The sequence below is a fragment of the Puma concolor genome, chromosome E3 (assembly GCF_028749965.1).
Source record: "Puma concolor isolate L17-30 chromosome E3, mPumCon1.1.hap2, whole genome shotgun sequence".
NCBI lineage: Eukaryota > Metazoa > Chordata > Mammalia > Carnivora > Felidae > Puma > Puma concolor.
This window is the reverse complement of record NC_141682.1, coordinates 9,846,069-9,862,296: the sequence shown is the minus strand read 5'-3', so window position 1 is coordinate 9,862,296 and position 16,228 is coordinate 9,846,069. Positions and strand designations below refer to the sequence as shown.

Below are 16,228 nucleotides of genomic sequence, written 5' to 3'. Positions count from 1 at the left end.
TGTGCGTGTGAGTGAAAGAGCTCTGTAAACCGCAAGACACTGTAATCATTAAGTCTCTGGAGACCAGGCGATGGAATTCAAACCCGCGTCCCCCAATTGGTCCCGGCAGTGCACCTGCGCGGGGCCCCAGGGTTGCACGCCAGAGGGCGCTGCTCCGACTCTCGGCGGCCAGCGCGCGCGGGAGGCTGGCGGCGCGAGCGGATTGGACAGCTCGACGCGGGGCGGGGCCGTGAGGAGGCGGGGCTTCCGGCCACCGCCGCCGCTGTTGCCAGGGGAGACAGCCGCAGGGAGGCGGAAGGAGCCTAGGACCAGCCGGCGCCGAGGCGTGGCGCAGGCACGATGGCGGCCATGGTGGTCTCGGAGCCCGGGTCTCGGAGCTGGTCCTTGTGTCCCGAGGTGCCATCCGCCACCTTCTTCACCGCGCTGCTCTCGCTGCTGGTGTCCGGGCCCCGCCTGTTCCTGCTGCAGCCGCCCCTGGCGCCCTCGGGCCTCTCGCTGCGGTCCGAGGCCCTGCGCAACTGGCAAGGTGAGCAAGCAGGGGCGGGGCCGGGCCGCGGGGCCAGCCCTCTTCCTCCCACCGCTCCCGGCGCTCCCAGTGCCCGAGCCGCGGGCTGCACCTGCGGCCACTCCATCCGCAGCGTCATTCTCCCCATCCTGAGAACCAGTCCCATATCCCGCGTCGTTGTCCCTCCAGAGTCCCATCTTCCCATTACTCCATCTGTAGTCCTAACCTACCCGAATTTGTTCCCTACCCTGGCGTCACCGGCCTGGTTAAGGCCCCACACCCATTCGCTAGCAAACCGGCTTCGTTCACCCATTGCTCGCTCTCCGAGGAGAAGGATTGTTTCCTCTCCCTGTCCCGTCGCATACACACCTCCTAACCTCCCCACTGGCAAAAAATGTCTCTCTCGCCTTCATCAGGACACTTAAGCATCCTCTGTGGCCACCCTCTATAAGCGTCCTGGCCTCTTTGGGGTTTAGAATGTCTTCTGCTTACTTGCGTGTATCTTGATCCTGACTCCCTACTCCCAGCTCATGGGAGGGGGGGAGGCATCTTATGCCTTGGGAAAGGTGTTTGTTTTCTCTAGGTGATTACATCCGCTCATGAGAGACATTGGTAGTCTTTGTCTCTTCCCCGTTCTTTTCTGGAGAGGAAAATGGGAAATTTGTATAGCTTTTGTTGTTTTGCAAAGCACACACTCATGAGCTTTAATCTCCATCCTGTGACGTAGGCTTTATTATTCCCCATTATTTAGGTGAAACAGGCGTCAGTAGGGAACCGCAGAGCTATTAAGTCTTGCAATTGAGACAGGAACACGGGTTTTTTATTGTATGATGTTTGGGAACTGGAGCCTTGGGCGTGTATTATAATACCCAAATCATATAGAGTAACTTCTAGAATCTTCACATTTATACTTGGAATTTCAGTTTATACTTGGAATGGTTTCAACAAATCATAAAGTACTCATCAGATCATGAGATTTTATAGAGATGGCCTGAGGTATATGGTTGCCTCCCTGTTCAAATCAAAAACTGTTCCCCACCACCACCCTGGATACACAGAGCGCATCCTCAGAGATATTTAAGAGGTCAGTGTAAACCGAGCTCCCCCTTTTTCCCTTTAGCTCACAGCTTCTCTGAGTGTGGGGTTCATGGGCATGTGAGTATCTGACAGATAAGAGACCTTTGAAGTCCTCAGATGTAATGCTATCATTTTATTTTTTATTTTTTTTTTAATTTTTTTTTTAACATTTTATTTATTTTTGAGACAGAGAGAGACAGAGCATGAAGGGGGGAGGGGCAGAGAGAGAGGGAGACACAGAATCGGAAGCAGGCTCCAGGCCCTGGGCCATCAGCCCAGAGCCCGACGCGGGGCTCGAACTCACGGACCGCGAGATCGTGACCCGAGCCGAAGTCGGACGCTTAACCGACTGAGCCACCCAGGCGCCCCTGTAATGCTATCATTTTAAATGAAGAAACCGAAGCTCGCAGGGCCCATGACTTGACTGAGCTTCAGCCAGCCTGGACATGACCGAGCCAAGATTCCACTTCAAGCCTTTAGGCCTCCAAGGTTCAGTATTACTACTACCTCACCAGTTCCCTCCTTCACTTTAGTGTGGGGGGACTGGGGGGACATAAAAGTACATAAGAAGTGACTGCTTTTAGAAAAATAGGAGTAGTATTCTTTGCTGTCTTACTGCCACAAAGCATTGCTCTACCTGTAAGGTTGGGTACGCACTTTGAAGAAAGATGTCTGAGTTCTATATTTTATTAGTGATAGTTTTATAATCGTTGCAGGTGCAAAATAATTCATGGTCCCTTTTTTCTTCTCTGAACAGCCACTATGGAAGGAGAGGTCAGGATTACAGCCGAGGAGACTGGCACACAGAGTGTTAAGTGATACCCACTCAGTCCACCCTGAAGCTGTTACAATTAATTAACCCTCAAACTGCCCGGTGAGATAGGTCAGTATTAAAGCCTAAAATAAAAAATTAAAAAGGATTATGAAGCACGTTAACAAATTCCAAGACCATCCCATGCTAAAAAGTGTCATTTTTTTTCCCCCCACTTGGAAGCCAGTCACAGACTTGCTCCAGGTCTGGGGAAGAGCAAGGGCTGGATGTCACACTTCTGCTTTGAGTCTTGGGTCCTTCAGTGCTGTCTCCCACTGCCTTTCATGGCTCCTGGCTGATTTGCTCTGGTGCTGACAGCCTGCCACTCCCCCTTCCCGAGGTGGGTTGTAGCCTGGCTTTCCCTCCGGTAGAGCCCCTCGCGGTCAAGCCTCTAACCCTGTCTGTTCCCTCTGCAGTTTACAGGCTGGTGACGTACATCTTTGTCTACGAGAATCCAATCTCCCTGCTCTGCGGTGCTATCATCATCTGGCGCTTTGCTGGCAATTTCGAGAGAACCGTGGGCACCGTCCGCCATTGCTTCTTCACCGTGATCTTCGCCATCTTCTCTGCTATTATCTTCCTGTCGTTTGAAGCCGTGTCATCGCTTTCGAAGCTGGGGGAGGTGGAGGATGCCAGAGGCTTCACCCCAGTGGCTTTTGCCATGCTGGGCGTCAACTCTGTCCGCTCTCGGATGAGGAGGGCCCTGGTCTTCGGCATGGTTGTGCCCTCGATGCTGGTGCCGTGGCTTCTGCTCTGTGCCTCCTGGCTCATTCCCCAGACCTCCTTCCTCAGTAATGTCTGCGGACTTGGGATTGGGCTGACATGTATCCTTCGTGGAAGGGAACCGTAGGGTGGTGACGTGGCAAGCGGTGAACCACGGTGGAGGGTCTGGGCGGAGGGCAGAGGTAGAGCCGTGGGCTCAGGTGTAGGTAATCCAGGTTTGAACTTCAGCTTTGAAACCCATGTGGTCTTGGGGCGGTCACTTCCCTTCTCTGGGCCAGAATTTTGCCGCCTGGAAAGTGTCAACATAGCTAGCTTTCTTTTCATGCCAGCATAGCATTGCCAGTTAGTGAAATATTCTGACCTGAGGTTTTTTCTTCCTTGTAAATGGAGGCATAAACCCTACGTTTGGCTAGTTATGACATGAGTTTTCATGGGAAGAATCTGAGATACCCATGAGCTGGAGATGTTCCATGAAAGGAATAGGAAATAGGTTTGTTTGGGTTGGGTTGGGTTGGGTTTAGTCTTTTTGTCAGAAGAAACAGTGTTTAAAATTTATTTTTAATGTTCATTTTTGAGAGGGAGAGAGCTCTTTCTCTCTGCATGCATGTCGGGGAGGGGCAGAGAGAAAGACACACACACACACACACACACACACACACACACACACACACACAGAATCCAAAGCAGGCTCCAGGCTCCAAGCTGTCAGCACAGAGTTTGACACGGGGCTCGAACTCGTGAACCATGAGATCATGACCTGAGCCGAAGTCGGACGCTTAACTGACTGAGCCATCCAGGCGCCCCCAGTAGAAAATTTTTTAAAGACAGCCAGGGTCCTATGGGTGGTTAAAAACTTAGGATAAGCCTTACAACCCTTGTATAAATATTCTGGCCGTTGCAGGGGTGGGGGGGGGGCATTCTAAAATACAATGTGGGTTACCTTTCTTTATTATTTAAAAAAACATTTTTTGGGGTGCCTGGGTGGCTCGGTCAGTTAAGCGTCCGACTTCGGCTCAGGTCATGATCTCACGGTCCGTGAGTTCGAGCCCCGCGTCGGGCTCTGTGCTGACAGCTCAGAGCCTGGAGCCTGTTTCCGATTCTGTGTCTCCCTCTCTCTGACCCTGCCCTGTTCATGCTCTGTCTCTCTCTGTCTCAAAAATAAACAAACGTTAAAAAAAAAAAAAATTAAACAAAACAAAACATTTTTTTAAGTGATCTGTATGCCCAACCTGAGGCTTGAACTCACAGTCCCGAGATCAAGAGTCTCATGCTCTACCAGCTGAGGCGCCAGGTGCCTCCAGGGGGTTACTTTCTTCAACATTAGAAATGGTTTGGGGCGCCTGGGTGGCGCAGTCGGTTAGGCGTCCGACTTCAGCCAGGTCACGATCTCACGGTCCGTGAGTTCGAGCCCCGCGTCGGGCTCTGGGCTGATGGCTCGGAGCCTGGAGCCTGTTTCCGATTCTGTGTCTCCCTCTCTCTCTGCCCCTCCCCCGTTCATGCTCTGTCTCTCTCTGTCCCAATAAACGTTGAAAAAAAAAAAATTAAAAAAAAAATACTTTATAAAAAAAAAAAAAGAATGGTTAGTGTTGGAGGTTGAATAAGGTACATTCTTAAAATATTTTTCTTTTCTTTCAGTTTATTTTAAGAGCAAGAGAGTGCTTGAGCAGGGGAGGGACAGAGAGAGAGGGAGAGAGAATCCCAAGCAGCACAGAGCCTGACACGGGGCTCGAACTCATGAACTGTGAGATCATGACCTGAGCCAAAATCAAGGGTGGTTTGCTTAACCCCCTAAGCCACCCAGGCACCCTCTAAAATCTCTTTCAATGTGTGATTCTATAAGCTATTAAGGTAGGTAAATATACATTGATCACATAGTTCTTATTTATCTTATTTTAAAAATTTAATTCGTTTATTTTAAACCTTTTTTTAATTAGAAAAATGTTTTTAATGTTTATTTATTTTTGAGAGAGAGAGAGAACGCAAGCAGGAGAGGGGCAGGAGAGAGGGAGACACAGGATCCAAAGCAGGCTCCAGGCTCTAAGCTGTCAGCACAGAGCCTGACATGGGGCTCGAACCCATGAACCATGAGATATGACCCGAGCTGAAGTCGGAGGTTTAACCAACTGAGCTACCAGGCGCCCCAGACCTTTTTTTCTAATATGCAAATTTAAAGCTATAAACTCTTCTGTAAGCACTGCTTTAGCTGCATCCCACGAATTTTGATGTTGTCTTTTCATTTTTAATGGGTTAAAAGTATTTTCTAATTTTCCTTAGGATTTTTTCGTAGACCCAAGGGTTATTTACAAGTGAGTTGCTTAATTTCTACATTTTTGGTGCTTTTTCACATTTCTTTTTGTTGATGATTTCTAATTTCCTTTCAAAAGGTCAGAGCGCATTCTTTTGCAGATTGTAGTCCTTTTAAATTATTTTCTGGCTCAGCATTTGATATATCTTGGTGAATGTTCTGTGTGTAAGAAGAATGTGCATTCTGCGGTTGGTGTAGTGTTCCATTTATGTCCGTTAGGTCAAGGTTTTGATCTTATTCTAGCCTTCTATACACTTGCACTTGTTCTGTCAGTTACTGAAAGGGGACTGTTGAAATCTACAACTAAAGTTGTGGATTTATCTATTTTTTCCTTGGAATTCTTGTCAGTTTTTGCTTCAAGTGTATCGAAGGTCTTATTGGATGCATACATATCTAGGATTGTTATGTCGTCTTGATGAATTCACCCTTTATCATTGTGAAATGGACGATTTTAGTCTCTGGTAATATTCTTTGTTCCAGAGTCTTTGTTAGCTGATATTACTATGTAATTCTACCTTTGTTTCTTAAAATTAGGACTTATAGGGTATATATATATTTCCATCTTTATAGATCTTTTTTATTCTCATTTTTTTTTAACGTTTTTATTTATTTTTGAGACAGAGAGAGACAGAGCATGAAGGGGGGAGGGGCAGAGAGAGAAGGAGACACAGAATCAGAAGCAGGCTCCAGGCCCTGAGCCATCAGCCCAGAGCCCGACGCGGGGCTCGAACTCACGGACCGTGAGATCGTGACCTGAGCTGAAGTCGGACGCTTAACCGACTGCGCCACCCAGGCGCCCCTTTATAGATCTTTTTTAATGTTTATGTATTTTCAAGAAAGAGAGCAAGAGCACGAGTGGGGGAGGGGCAAAGAGCGAGGGAGACCGGATCTGAAGTGAGCTCCACACTGTCAGTGCAGAGCCAATGTGGGACTCAAACTCACGACCTGAACCAAAACCAAAAGTTGGACATTTCACTGACTGAGCCACCCAGGCACCCCTCCATCTTTATAGTTTTAATATGTTTGTGTCTTTAAATTTTTTTTTAACGTTTATTTACCTATTTTAGGAAATAGAGATAATGAGCGGGAGGAGGGAGTAGAGAGAGAGGGAGGAGAGAGAGGGAGACAGAGAATCTCAAGCAAGCTCCACACTGTCAGCACAGAGCCCAACGCGGGGCTCAAACCACACACCGTGAGATCATGACCTGAGCCAAAACCAAGAGTTGGGCGCTTAACCAACTGAGCCACCCAGGTGCCCCTGTGTCTTTAAATTTAACACATATTTCTTGGGGTGCCTGGGTGGCTCAGTTGGTTAAGCACCCAACTGTTTAAAAAAAACTCTTTTTTTTTAAGTTTATTTATTTTGAGAGAGACAGTACAAGCAGGAGAGGAGCAAAGAAAGAGGAAGACAGAATCCCAAGCAGGCTCTGTATTGTCAGCACAGAGCCCATGCAGTGCTCAAACTCAACCAACTGTGAGATCATGACCTGAGCTGAAATCAAGAGTTGGACGCTTGACTGACTGAGCCATCCAGGTGCCCCATATACCCAACTCTTGATTTTGATTCAGGTTATGATCTCATGTTGCTCATGGTTCATGGGATCCAGCCCATGTTGGGCTCTGTGCTGATAGCACAGAGACTGCTTGGGATTCTCTCTTTCTCTCTCTCTCTCTCTCTCTCTCTCCCTCCCTCCCCACCCCTCATGTTCTCTTTCAAAATAAATAAACATTAAAAAAATAAAAATAAAACATGTTTCTTGTAGATAGCATGTAGTTGGTTCTCCAGTCTATCTCTGCCTTTTAAATGGTACATTTAGCTCATGTGCATTTAGTATAATTATTGATATGGTTGGGGTTAAGTCTGCCTGCTTGCTTTTTGTTTTTTCTTTGTCCCAAATGTTCTTCGTGCCTTTTTTTCCCTCTTTTCCTAACTTCAACAGAATATTTTTTTTGGTATCTCATATTTAAAGATAGACTCTTATGGGTTTGCTGTGTTTGCTATTAACTATACCTCTTCGTCTTATTTTTTAGTGGTTGCTGTAGAGTTTACAATATACATTTTTAATTTATCACAGACTACTTACAGATTATATACCACGTTGTATGTAACTGAAGAATCTCACGGAATTGTGTTTCTGTTTTCCTTCTTTTCATTCTTTGTGTTGTTATTGTCCTACATTTTATTTCTACTGTTGTCATATGTGTTATAAACTTCACAATACACTGCTATTACTTAAAAAAAATTTTTTTAAGATGTGCATTTTTTAATGTTTGTTTATTTTTGAGAGAGATAGAGTGCAAACGGGAGGGGCAGAGAGAGAGGGAGACACAAAATCTGAAGCAGCCTCCAGCTCTGAGCTGTCAACACAGAGCCCAACGCAGGTCTTGAACTCATGAACCATGAGATCATGACCTGAGCTAAAGTTGGACGCTTAACCAACTGAGCCACCCAGATACCCCTACATTGCTATTACTTTTGTTTCAAACAGTTATATATTTTTTAATTTAAAAAAGCAGCGTTTACCCACATACTTGCCATTTCTAATTCTCTTCATTCTTTTGTGTGGATCCAAGTTTCCATCTGGTATCATTTTTCTTTTGCCTGAAGAACCTCCCTTCATACCCGTACCCCCAGTAGGTACACTGGTGACAAATTGTCTCAGCTTTCAGTGCTCTGAAAATGCCTTTATTTCACCACATACAGAATTCTGGCCTTCTCTGATCTTCTTTCACTTTTAAAGATGTCATTGCATTACTCCTGGCTTATATTCTTTTATCATGAGGAGGCAGTAATCATTTTTATTGTTTTCCCTGTATAATTCATTGTTTTCCTCTGGCTTCTTTCACAGTTTTTTATCATTGGTTTTTAGCTGTTTAATTATCATGTACCTTTGGAGTGATTTTCTTTGTTTCCCTTGCTTGTAGTTGGTCATTGGATCTTGGATCTGTGAGTTTACAGTTTTCATACAAGTCTAAAAAAATTATCCTCATTATGTCTCCAAGTATTTTTTTCTCTTCTACTTTCCCCACTTCTTCCAGGGTGCCAATTAAACATATGTTAGACTACTTGGTATTGTTCAGTGGGTCCCTGAGGCTCTGTTTATTTTGTATTTTTTTTTTAGCTTTCTTCCCCCTCTCCATTTCAGTTTGGATAATTTCTATTCCATTGCCTTCCAGCTGGGTGATCTCTTTTTCTTCAGTGTGTACCCAGCTGTTAAACCCATCTGCTTGGGTTTTTTCCCCCTCATGTTGTATATTTCAGCTCAGGAGGTTCTTTTTTTTATATATATATATATATATATAGTTTTCATTTCCATATTGGGATTCTTCATCTGTTCCTTCATTGTGTTTTCCTTTAAACCCTTCATATACTTCCATATAGTAGCTGTTTGTAAAATAGCTATTTATAGTAGCTATTTTAAAACATTTTGTCTGTTAACACCATCATGTCTGTCATTTCTGGATCTGTTTTTGACAGATTTTCCTGCTGATAATGGACCCACTTTCTTGCTTCTTCATGCGTCTCGTAATCTTTTAGCTTATACTAGACACTGCGAATGCTGTGGTATCCGGGGCCGAGTTGTGGTTTTTTTTCTTTTTTTTAACAAGTGTTGATTTTTTTCCTGATAGGCAGTTCATTTATTTGGCAAGGCATTACCTTTTTGGAAGTCTCGTCTGAATGCCCTGGTGTCAGCGAGGTCTCTTTCCCCTGTGTGGTTAGAACTCGAGCATGTCCCTGCCCCCTGTGAGCTCCCTGTTGTTAAGCCAACAGCTCCCGGAGAGTTGTTCCCTCAGTAGCTCAGTAGCTGTTCTTTGCCTGGCTTGAGGCGTCTTGGCCTGTGGGTGTGCACATGGGCATTCAGCTAAAGACTCGGGGAACCCCATGCATGTTTCTGGAGCTCCTTCCCAGAGCACCTCCCTTCTCTCCATTACTCTGATCTGGAAATCCCAGGCCCTTTTTCCTCTCTGAATTCTTTATCTATCTCTTCAATTCAGAAAAAAAGAAAAAAAAAGCTCTTCTCTGCTTGGATTCCCCTTCGGATGCTGTAGTTTGGAAAGTGCCTCCAGGCTGAAAGCCAGTTCCATCTTGAGGCTCACTTAATTGTTTCCCTTTTCGTAGGTATCACAGTCTGCCAGTGTTTGCCGCTCAAAGTCTGAAGGCAAGTGTGTAAAATGTTGTATCCTGGCTCACAGTTATCTATGGTGGGAGGACCAGTCTGGCATTGGGACTTCAGCAGAGTCAGAGGCAGAACAGACCTTTGAGGTCATTCTGAAGTCATCAGCCGCGACAACTTTGAACTCCTTCACAGCATCGGTTAATGCTGGAACTCAGCATTTGGAGATGTACTCCTCCCTGAAAGAATTTAGTAACACGCAGGGGGCATTTTTGGTTGTCACAAACACTAGGTGCTACTGCCCCTTAGTCGCCGGTGGCCGGAGCTGCCGAGGGAAACAGTCGAGCCCCACAAAGAACTGTCTTGCTCACATTCCAGCGAGGAGCGCTGGCTTGAGGAACATTCTCGGTGCTTCCTTACAGCCTTCCCTCCATCCCCACCCTCTCCCAGCTACTGCTGCTCCCCACTTAGGGTTCAGCATGCATGTCCCTTCCTAGAGAAAGTCGTCTTGATCTCCCTAGACTAGCTTAGGGTCCCCAGCCTGGTCTTCCGGATAATCCCTTTCCTATCCCTACTGACCCTACCCTAGTGACTTACCCCTTGCCTGGCACTCCTCATTTCTTAGTTCCTGGAAGTAACAGATGTTCAGTAAACATTTGCCAGAAAGATGGATGGGTGGACAGACGGACAAAAGCTGAATCTTTATGACTGCCTAGGCAGTGGTGGGTTGACACGAGCCAGACGGCCAGAGTGCCGTCACACCACTTGTTTGGGGCGGTGACAGTGTGGGGGAAATTGCTGCCGAAGAGGCCCACGTGAAGCTCACTTGGTCACGTTGAGGCAAGGTGCCTTCTGTTTGGGGACAAAGTACAAGATGTCAGTCCTCCCAGAGGGTGCTGGGACAGCCTCCTGCCTCATCCCACTGCAGGCACAGAGGCGTGTGCCAGCTTGACGGGTTGCAGGAATGACAGGGCTCAAGGGATGGGCTGGGCGAGGTGTCGGCACCGATCGGCCCTCCCCACCCCCACCCCCTGCCTCCCCCGACCGTTGGTTCATGTTCTCTCTGAGGTGCAGGGAATAGAAACTCAACTCTTGGTTTCCCCGGAGCTCAGGCTGGTGGCAGAATAAACGTGGGAACCTGTACTCTGTGAGGAGTGTCCGGCCCGCCTCCCTCGAGCTGCCTCCAATTTCACTTAACATGTCGACCTCAGATGGCCTCACCTACTGCTACTCCATCGACCTCTCAGAGCGAGTAGCCCTGAAGCTCGACCAGAAGTTCCCCTTCAGCCTGATGAGGAGGATTTCGGTGTTCAAGTACATCTCGGGCTCTTCAGCCGAAAGAAGGGCAGCCCACAGCCGGAAGTAAGTTACAGAATTCTTGGAGCTTATTCTTCAAGCAATTCCAGGGCTTGTAGAGAGAGTGTGGCTGGCTCAGTATCATGGGAGAAAGGACCAGGGTGTGGGCAGGTCCGGGCCCAGAACGCGCATGCACAGATGTCGTCCGAGCACTCGGGACTCTGGCCAGCCAGAATGGGAAAAGCCTTCATACGTCATCCTGACTGACTTGTGACAGACTGTGGGAGGGAGTGGCCCCATCTAGCGTTGTCACCAGCCCTCCGCGCCGACGAGCACCCTGCACAGGTCCAGCCGGGCCCCGGCAGGGAGCCCTGGTAAGAAGCAGACAGTCCACACACAGCTGATGAGGTGGCTTGGACGTGAAACAGCACAGGGCCTGAGAGGCAGAGTTTTCTTGGCCACCCGGCAGGAGGTGAGGTTTCCAGTCTTCTGGTCCAGGCTCACTCCACGGAAGGTGCCAGGCAAGCCGCCCAGGCCCATGTAGTCTCACTCCTTCCTACCAGAGAAGAGGACCAAGGAGTTTGAGAGTCTTTCTCTAGGTGTCAGGGGGATAGGAGAGCCCAGTCTCGAACTAAGGTCGCTTCTTCCGGGCCCAATTCACCCTCTTTCCACTGTTCCCCACTTCTGGCTTGTGGCTGCCTCCATGCTTAGACTTTACCACGTAGGAAGTTTTCTTTTCTTCAGTGGCCTCCCCAAAGGAAACGACTCACTGTGAAGTTCAGATGCTTTGCCAACGGCCCTTTTCTACTTTCAACCAGCTGTGGAATAGATTCTGCGCTCTGGGCCGACCTAGATGCAGGGTTTCAGTTGACTTGGAAGCTGCTCTTTGTAGCTGATTTCAGGAGGTGGATGCCCCTGGCCTTCACCAGCTCAGGGCCCTTTGACCATTTCCTAAAAAAGGGGGACATTGGCAGGGGAGGGCACTGCTGGGGAGTACTGGGAAAACTAGAAATGCGCATGCACCCAGGCAGGTGCATGCTTCAGGCAGGTGATCCCTGGGGTCTAAATGTGGGGGAGAGTGTTGAAATTTAGGTGTATTGTGCCTTGTAGGCTTTTCATTGTTCTCATAAACTCGAGAGGGGACTTAAGGGGCCTTTGGGTGCAGACTTGCACCCTGTGAGGGAACCCTCCTTTCAGACAGCTGAGGGCGGTCACCAGGCATGAACTTACACCCCCCTCCCGGCTGGGAGCTCATCATGAATGAGAAAGTTCTCCCATGCTGAAGCGCAGCTGCCTCTCTGTAACTGGGACACTTGGGTGGTACATCTGATTCTGTTTCATCATGGCAGACAGATCCGGGTCAGGGAGGTGATGATCCCCCAGTTCTTTCCGCATTCCTCACATGGCATGGCATACGGTTCCTCGTTATCCTGGCCTGGTACAGGCACCCGGGACAGAAAGTGATGTTTCAGATGGCCTGACGGGGACACTGGCATGACAGCATGTGTGTTTGTCTTGGCAGTTACGCGGTCTGGACAACTTTGCGTCCTTGGAGGCTCTTGCAGAACTTCTGGTGGCCCAAATCCTCTGTTCTTTTTTTTTTTTTAACGTTTTATTTATTTTTGAGACAGTGAGAGAGCATGAACAGGGGAGGGTCAGAGAGAGGGAGACACAGAATCTGAAACAGGCTCCAGGCTCTGAGCTGTCAGCGCAGGGCCCGACGCGGGGCTCGAACTCACGGACCGTGAGATCATGACCTGAGCTGAAGTCGGCCGCTTAACCGACTGAGCCACCCAGGCGCCCTCCAAATCCTCTATATTCTTAAGAATCCCAGAAGTGCCATTAAGTGCTTTGTTCCTGTACTTAAACAGCTGATTTGTACAATCAGGTTCTTTTTTAAAATTTGTTTGATGTTTATTTTTGAGAGAGAGAGAGAGTGTGTGCGAGCAGTGCAGGAGCAGAGAGGGAGACAGACAGAATCGGAAGCAGGCTCTAGGCCCCGAGCCGTCAGTACAGAGTCTGATGCAAGGCTCGAACTTACAAACCATGAGATCATGACCTGAGCCAAAGTCACATACTTAACTGACTGAGCCATCCAGGCACCCCATAAAATCAAGTTCTAACTGAAATATCTACAGATTCAGTGCAATCATCCACCACAAACATCAGTGGTATTGGCAGTCATTGTCCATATTTGGAACTGCGCCGAAGTTCAGGCTGTGTCTCCATTCGTGGTCCCAGCCACATGGTCTGTGGTGGGGTCTTTAATCTCTGCATGGGCAGCTCCAGACATCTGGCTCAATGGTTCCTGCCGGCCGGGACTTTGAGCTATGAGTCTTCATTCCTGAAGCCACAGGTAGAAAACCTCACAGCAGACAGGGCCTGGGCCCAAGCCCCGTGTTACCCATTAGAGCCCTCCTGCCCTTCCTCCCTTAGAGGTTGGTCTATTCTCTTTGGGTGCAATTGCTGAGCTGGCCACAGGCACACTGACGGCCGTGATCTGGTCCCACCTTCATCTCATCTGGGTGGCAAAGTCTGTGAGGCGGTTCCACCTCAGGTGGCCTTAGGAGCTCAGCGTCCCTTCATCCTACAGGCTCACTGCAGGCCTGTGAATGGGCGCTTCCCTCTCAGGGCATTTCCTGACCGGCTGAGATTAACCTTCCTCCCCACTTGGTGCTCAGAGCTAGTTATAGAAAATGGCCAAAGCATGTTGTCCTATAAAGTGGTACGGCGATCCCAAGCTTTTCTCATGTACGATGACAGCTGGGGGGCTTTGGCATCACCATGGGAATGACCGTTTTCTCTCTTGTTCCTTTCCAGGCTGAACCCTGTGCCCGGCTCCTACCCCACGCAGAGTGGCCACCCTCACCTGTCCCCGAGCCACCCTGTCGCCCAGATGCAGCATGCCAGTGGCCAGAAACTAGCCCCCTGGCCAGCCTGCACTCCCGGGCACATGCCCAGCCTGCCTCCATACCAGCCGGCCTCCGGCCTGTGTTATGTACAGAACCATTTTGGCACAACCCCTAACTCCTCCGGTGTCTACCCGGCTACCGCGGGTGCCTCCCTGGGGGTCCAGCCCCCCACCCCTCTCAACTGCCCTGGCACTGTGTATTCTGGGGCCCTGGCTGCTCCAGCGGCTACGGGCTCCAAGGAGTGCTCAAGGGTCCTGATCCCCTGATAGGGAATCTCTAGGGAAGTTCTCTCCCATCTTGTCTTTCTGAAGAAGGTCCTCTCTGAGCTGAGCTAAGATTTTCTTGACAAAAAATTATTTATCAAACACCTCTATGTGCCAGGCTCTGTGTCGAGTATTTTGATATATATCCTGTTTCAGTCCTGTTCATCCTCACGACAACTTTGTGAAGTGCGATTTAGCGTCACCAGTTTACAGACTTGGAGGGTGAGACGCTCTGCAGTCACCTGAAGTCACGTAGTTTTGTAGTTTTCGTAGTGGCACATCCGGGCTTCTGGGCTCCGGGGCCCCTCCCACCTGCCGCCCTGCCTCCCAGAGAAGGCCTGGGAGGTGAGGGTCGGCAGCGACTGCCAGCAGCCAATCCTAACTCTGCGTTTCCTCCCCTTGTGTGTGGTGCTCTTGGTTCCAGTGCCCGCTTGTCTGTGTCTACTCTTCGGGAGCTCCCAGCTGCCCTGCCGGGCAGTCCCCGGGCCCGTGTAGTATTTCTCCCCTACAGTGGCCCACCCCCCCGCCCCGGCCTTGTTGCCCCAGGGGCGGTGAGGTGGGCCGCGTGAGCCACAGCGGCATGCTGATGGATCCATAGTGTTGATTTTACCTTTGTATAAAGAAACAGCCTCCAACCTGCCTGTGGTGTGTGGTCTCTTCGTGGTCTGGCCGGGGCCGGAGAGAGCAGAGCTGGGCAGCGGAGGAGGGGGATGTGACGGCGAAGAGGAGAGGTGGATCTGGGTTGAGCGGGGCATACGACCTACACGCGGTGGGGACCCGACGTGGCTGGGGTGTGGGGAGCGGGGGAGGGGCAGCAAAGGTGGTGGGGTAGCCGGAGGCGGAATCGGGCAGCTCGGACAACCCGGAGCTTGGCAATGGCAGGAAGCAGCTGCAGGCTGGGACCAACAAGGAGGGCTGCCTGGCAGGACCTCCTCCGAGGGGTGAGGCGGGCACTGGCTGCACTGGCATCCGAAGCCAGAGGCCTGAGAAGAGGCCAGCTCCCCTGCCCATTGTCTCATGTACCGTCAGGGCTTCCCACGGACTAGATTACCCAGAACCCACCGGCGAGCAAGCCCAGGAAATGGAGTTTGCAGGGGTCAGTCCCTCTCATGGAAGGCAGGACAAGGACAGGGCTGTGCCTGAGCCCGGAGGCGCCTGCCCAACCTGAGGGCCGTGGCTTCTGATCCATCGGCTGGAGCTCCTCCCGGTGGTCAAGAAAGCACGCCAACTGGCAGGTGTGTTCATAGATTTTACAACGCGTGACCTTCATTTATTCCAGGAGCTGAATGCCCTGCTCTGTGCTGGCTTTTTAATAGGTCCTGGGTATGAGAAGTGGATAAGGCACACCCACAAGTCCACCCAGCCCTGGGGGCCGGGCAGTGACAGGCACACGCTGGGTGGCCTGCCCTGGGTGAGGGGGTGGGGGACAGACTGTGAAGTAGGCTTCACTGGCTGAGCAGTTGGGTGTCTAGACCACAGCTGAGAGTTGTCTGCAAGCATAGAGCGAGTCTGGCAGGGCCCGGCCTGAGGCCTCTGTTCAAGCACCCGGGGCACCGGTCCCACGGTGTCACTCGGTGAGTGCAGTCTTCTTTGTGTCTCTGCAAACGTTTCCCCGACACTCCAGTTCCAGGCCTGTGTCCAGAAGCAGGTATGAGGACCACGTGTTCCCGGTGTGACAGGGCCACATCCCTTGTGTCCGGCTTACTACGTGGACTGGCTGGTCGTCGCTGTGGGGGCTGTGGGGATGATCAGGCTGACGGGCCCTGTCACAGGTCCCTGAGTAGCACGGCCGGAGGGGACTCAGAGGTCGTTCAGTCCCATCACCTCTTCCACTGCTACTTTTGCCAGGAGGCAGCGTGGGTCCAGCAGAACAGCCAGCAGCAGCCCCCAACCCGGGCCCCTGTAACAACCACTGCTCTGAGACGGATTCTGCCAAGTCTGCGTGATCCCTGGGCTTCCGCTGGTCTGGCTGCAGCTCATTTTCTAGGGCCTGGCGGGGATCCCAAGCCCCCTCCCCATTTACCCGTTGAATCTGCCACTAGTGTGTCCCCTGTCCATGAACACTGAGTGTGTGCTAAGTCTCTGGCTGGGACGAGAGACTGAGATAAAGGCGAGTCCACAGGACGCATGGGGCTGGCGCTCAATAAATATTTGCTGAATATCCGGATAGATGAGCAGGTGATCCCTGCCCTTTGGAAGCTCAGGGGTGGGAGGGATGGCC

General features: G+C 50.1%; 1 protein-coding gene across 1 annotated transcript; it reads left to right on the top strand.

Moving 5' to 3' along the window:
• Positions 1 to 274: 274 nt before the first annotated feature.
• On the top strand, positions 275 to 14,646 carry RHBDD2 (rhomboid domain containing 2). The gene is made up of 4 exons (XM_025923177.2): positions 275 to 526; positions 2,810 to 3,217; positions 10,748 to 10,898; positions 13,653 to 14,646. The coding sequence occupies exons 1-4, from the start codon at positions 340 to 342 to the stop codon at positions 14,008 to 14,010; spliced, it is 1,104 nt and encodes a 367-aa protein (XP_025778962.1). The 5' UTR covers positions 275 to 339; the 3' UTR covers positions 14,011 to 14,646.
• The last annotated feature ends 1,582 nt before the right edge of the window (positions 14,647 to 16,228 follow it).

What these genes read in the sequence shown, in the direction of transcription:
- RHBDD2 (XM_025923177.2), top strand. Translation starts at nt 340, where the DNA reads ATGGCGGCCATGGTGGTCTCGGAGCCCGGGTCTCGGAGCTGGTCCTTG. An exon ending in GGCCCTGCGCAACTGGCAAG is followed by an intron (nt 527 to 2,809) that starts GTGAGCAAGCAG and finishes TTCCCTCTGCAG; the next exon opens with TTTACAGGCTGGTGACGTAC. An exon ending in AGGGCAGCCCACAGCCGGAA is followed by an intron (nt 10,899 to 13,652) that starts GTAAGTTACAGA and finishes GTTCCTTTCCAG; the next exon opens with GCTGAACCCTGTGCCCGGCT.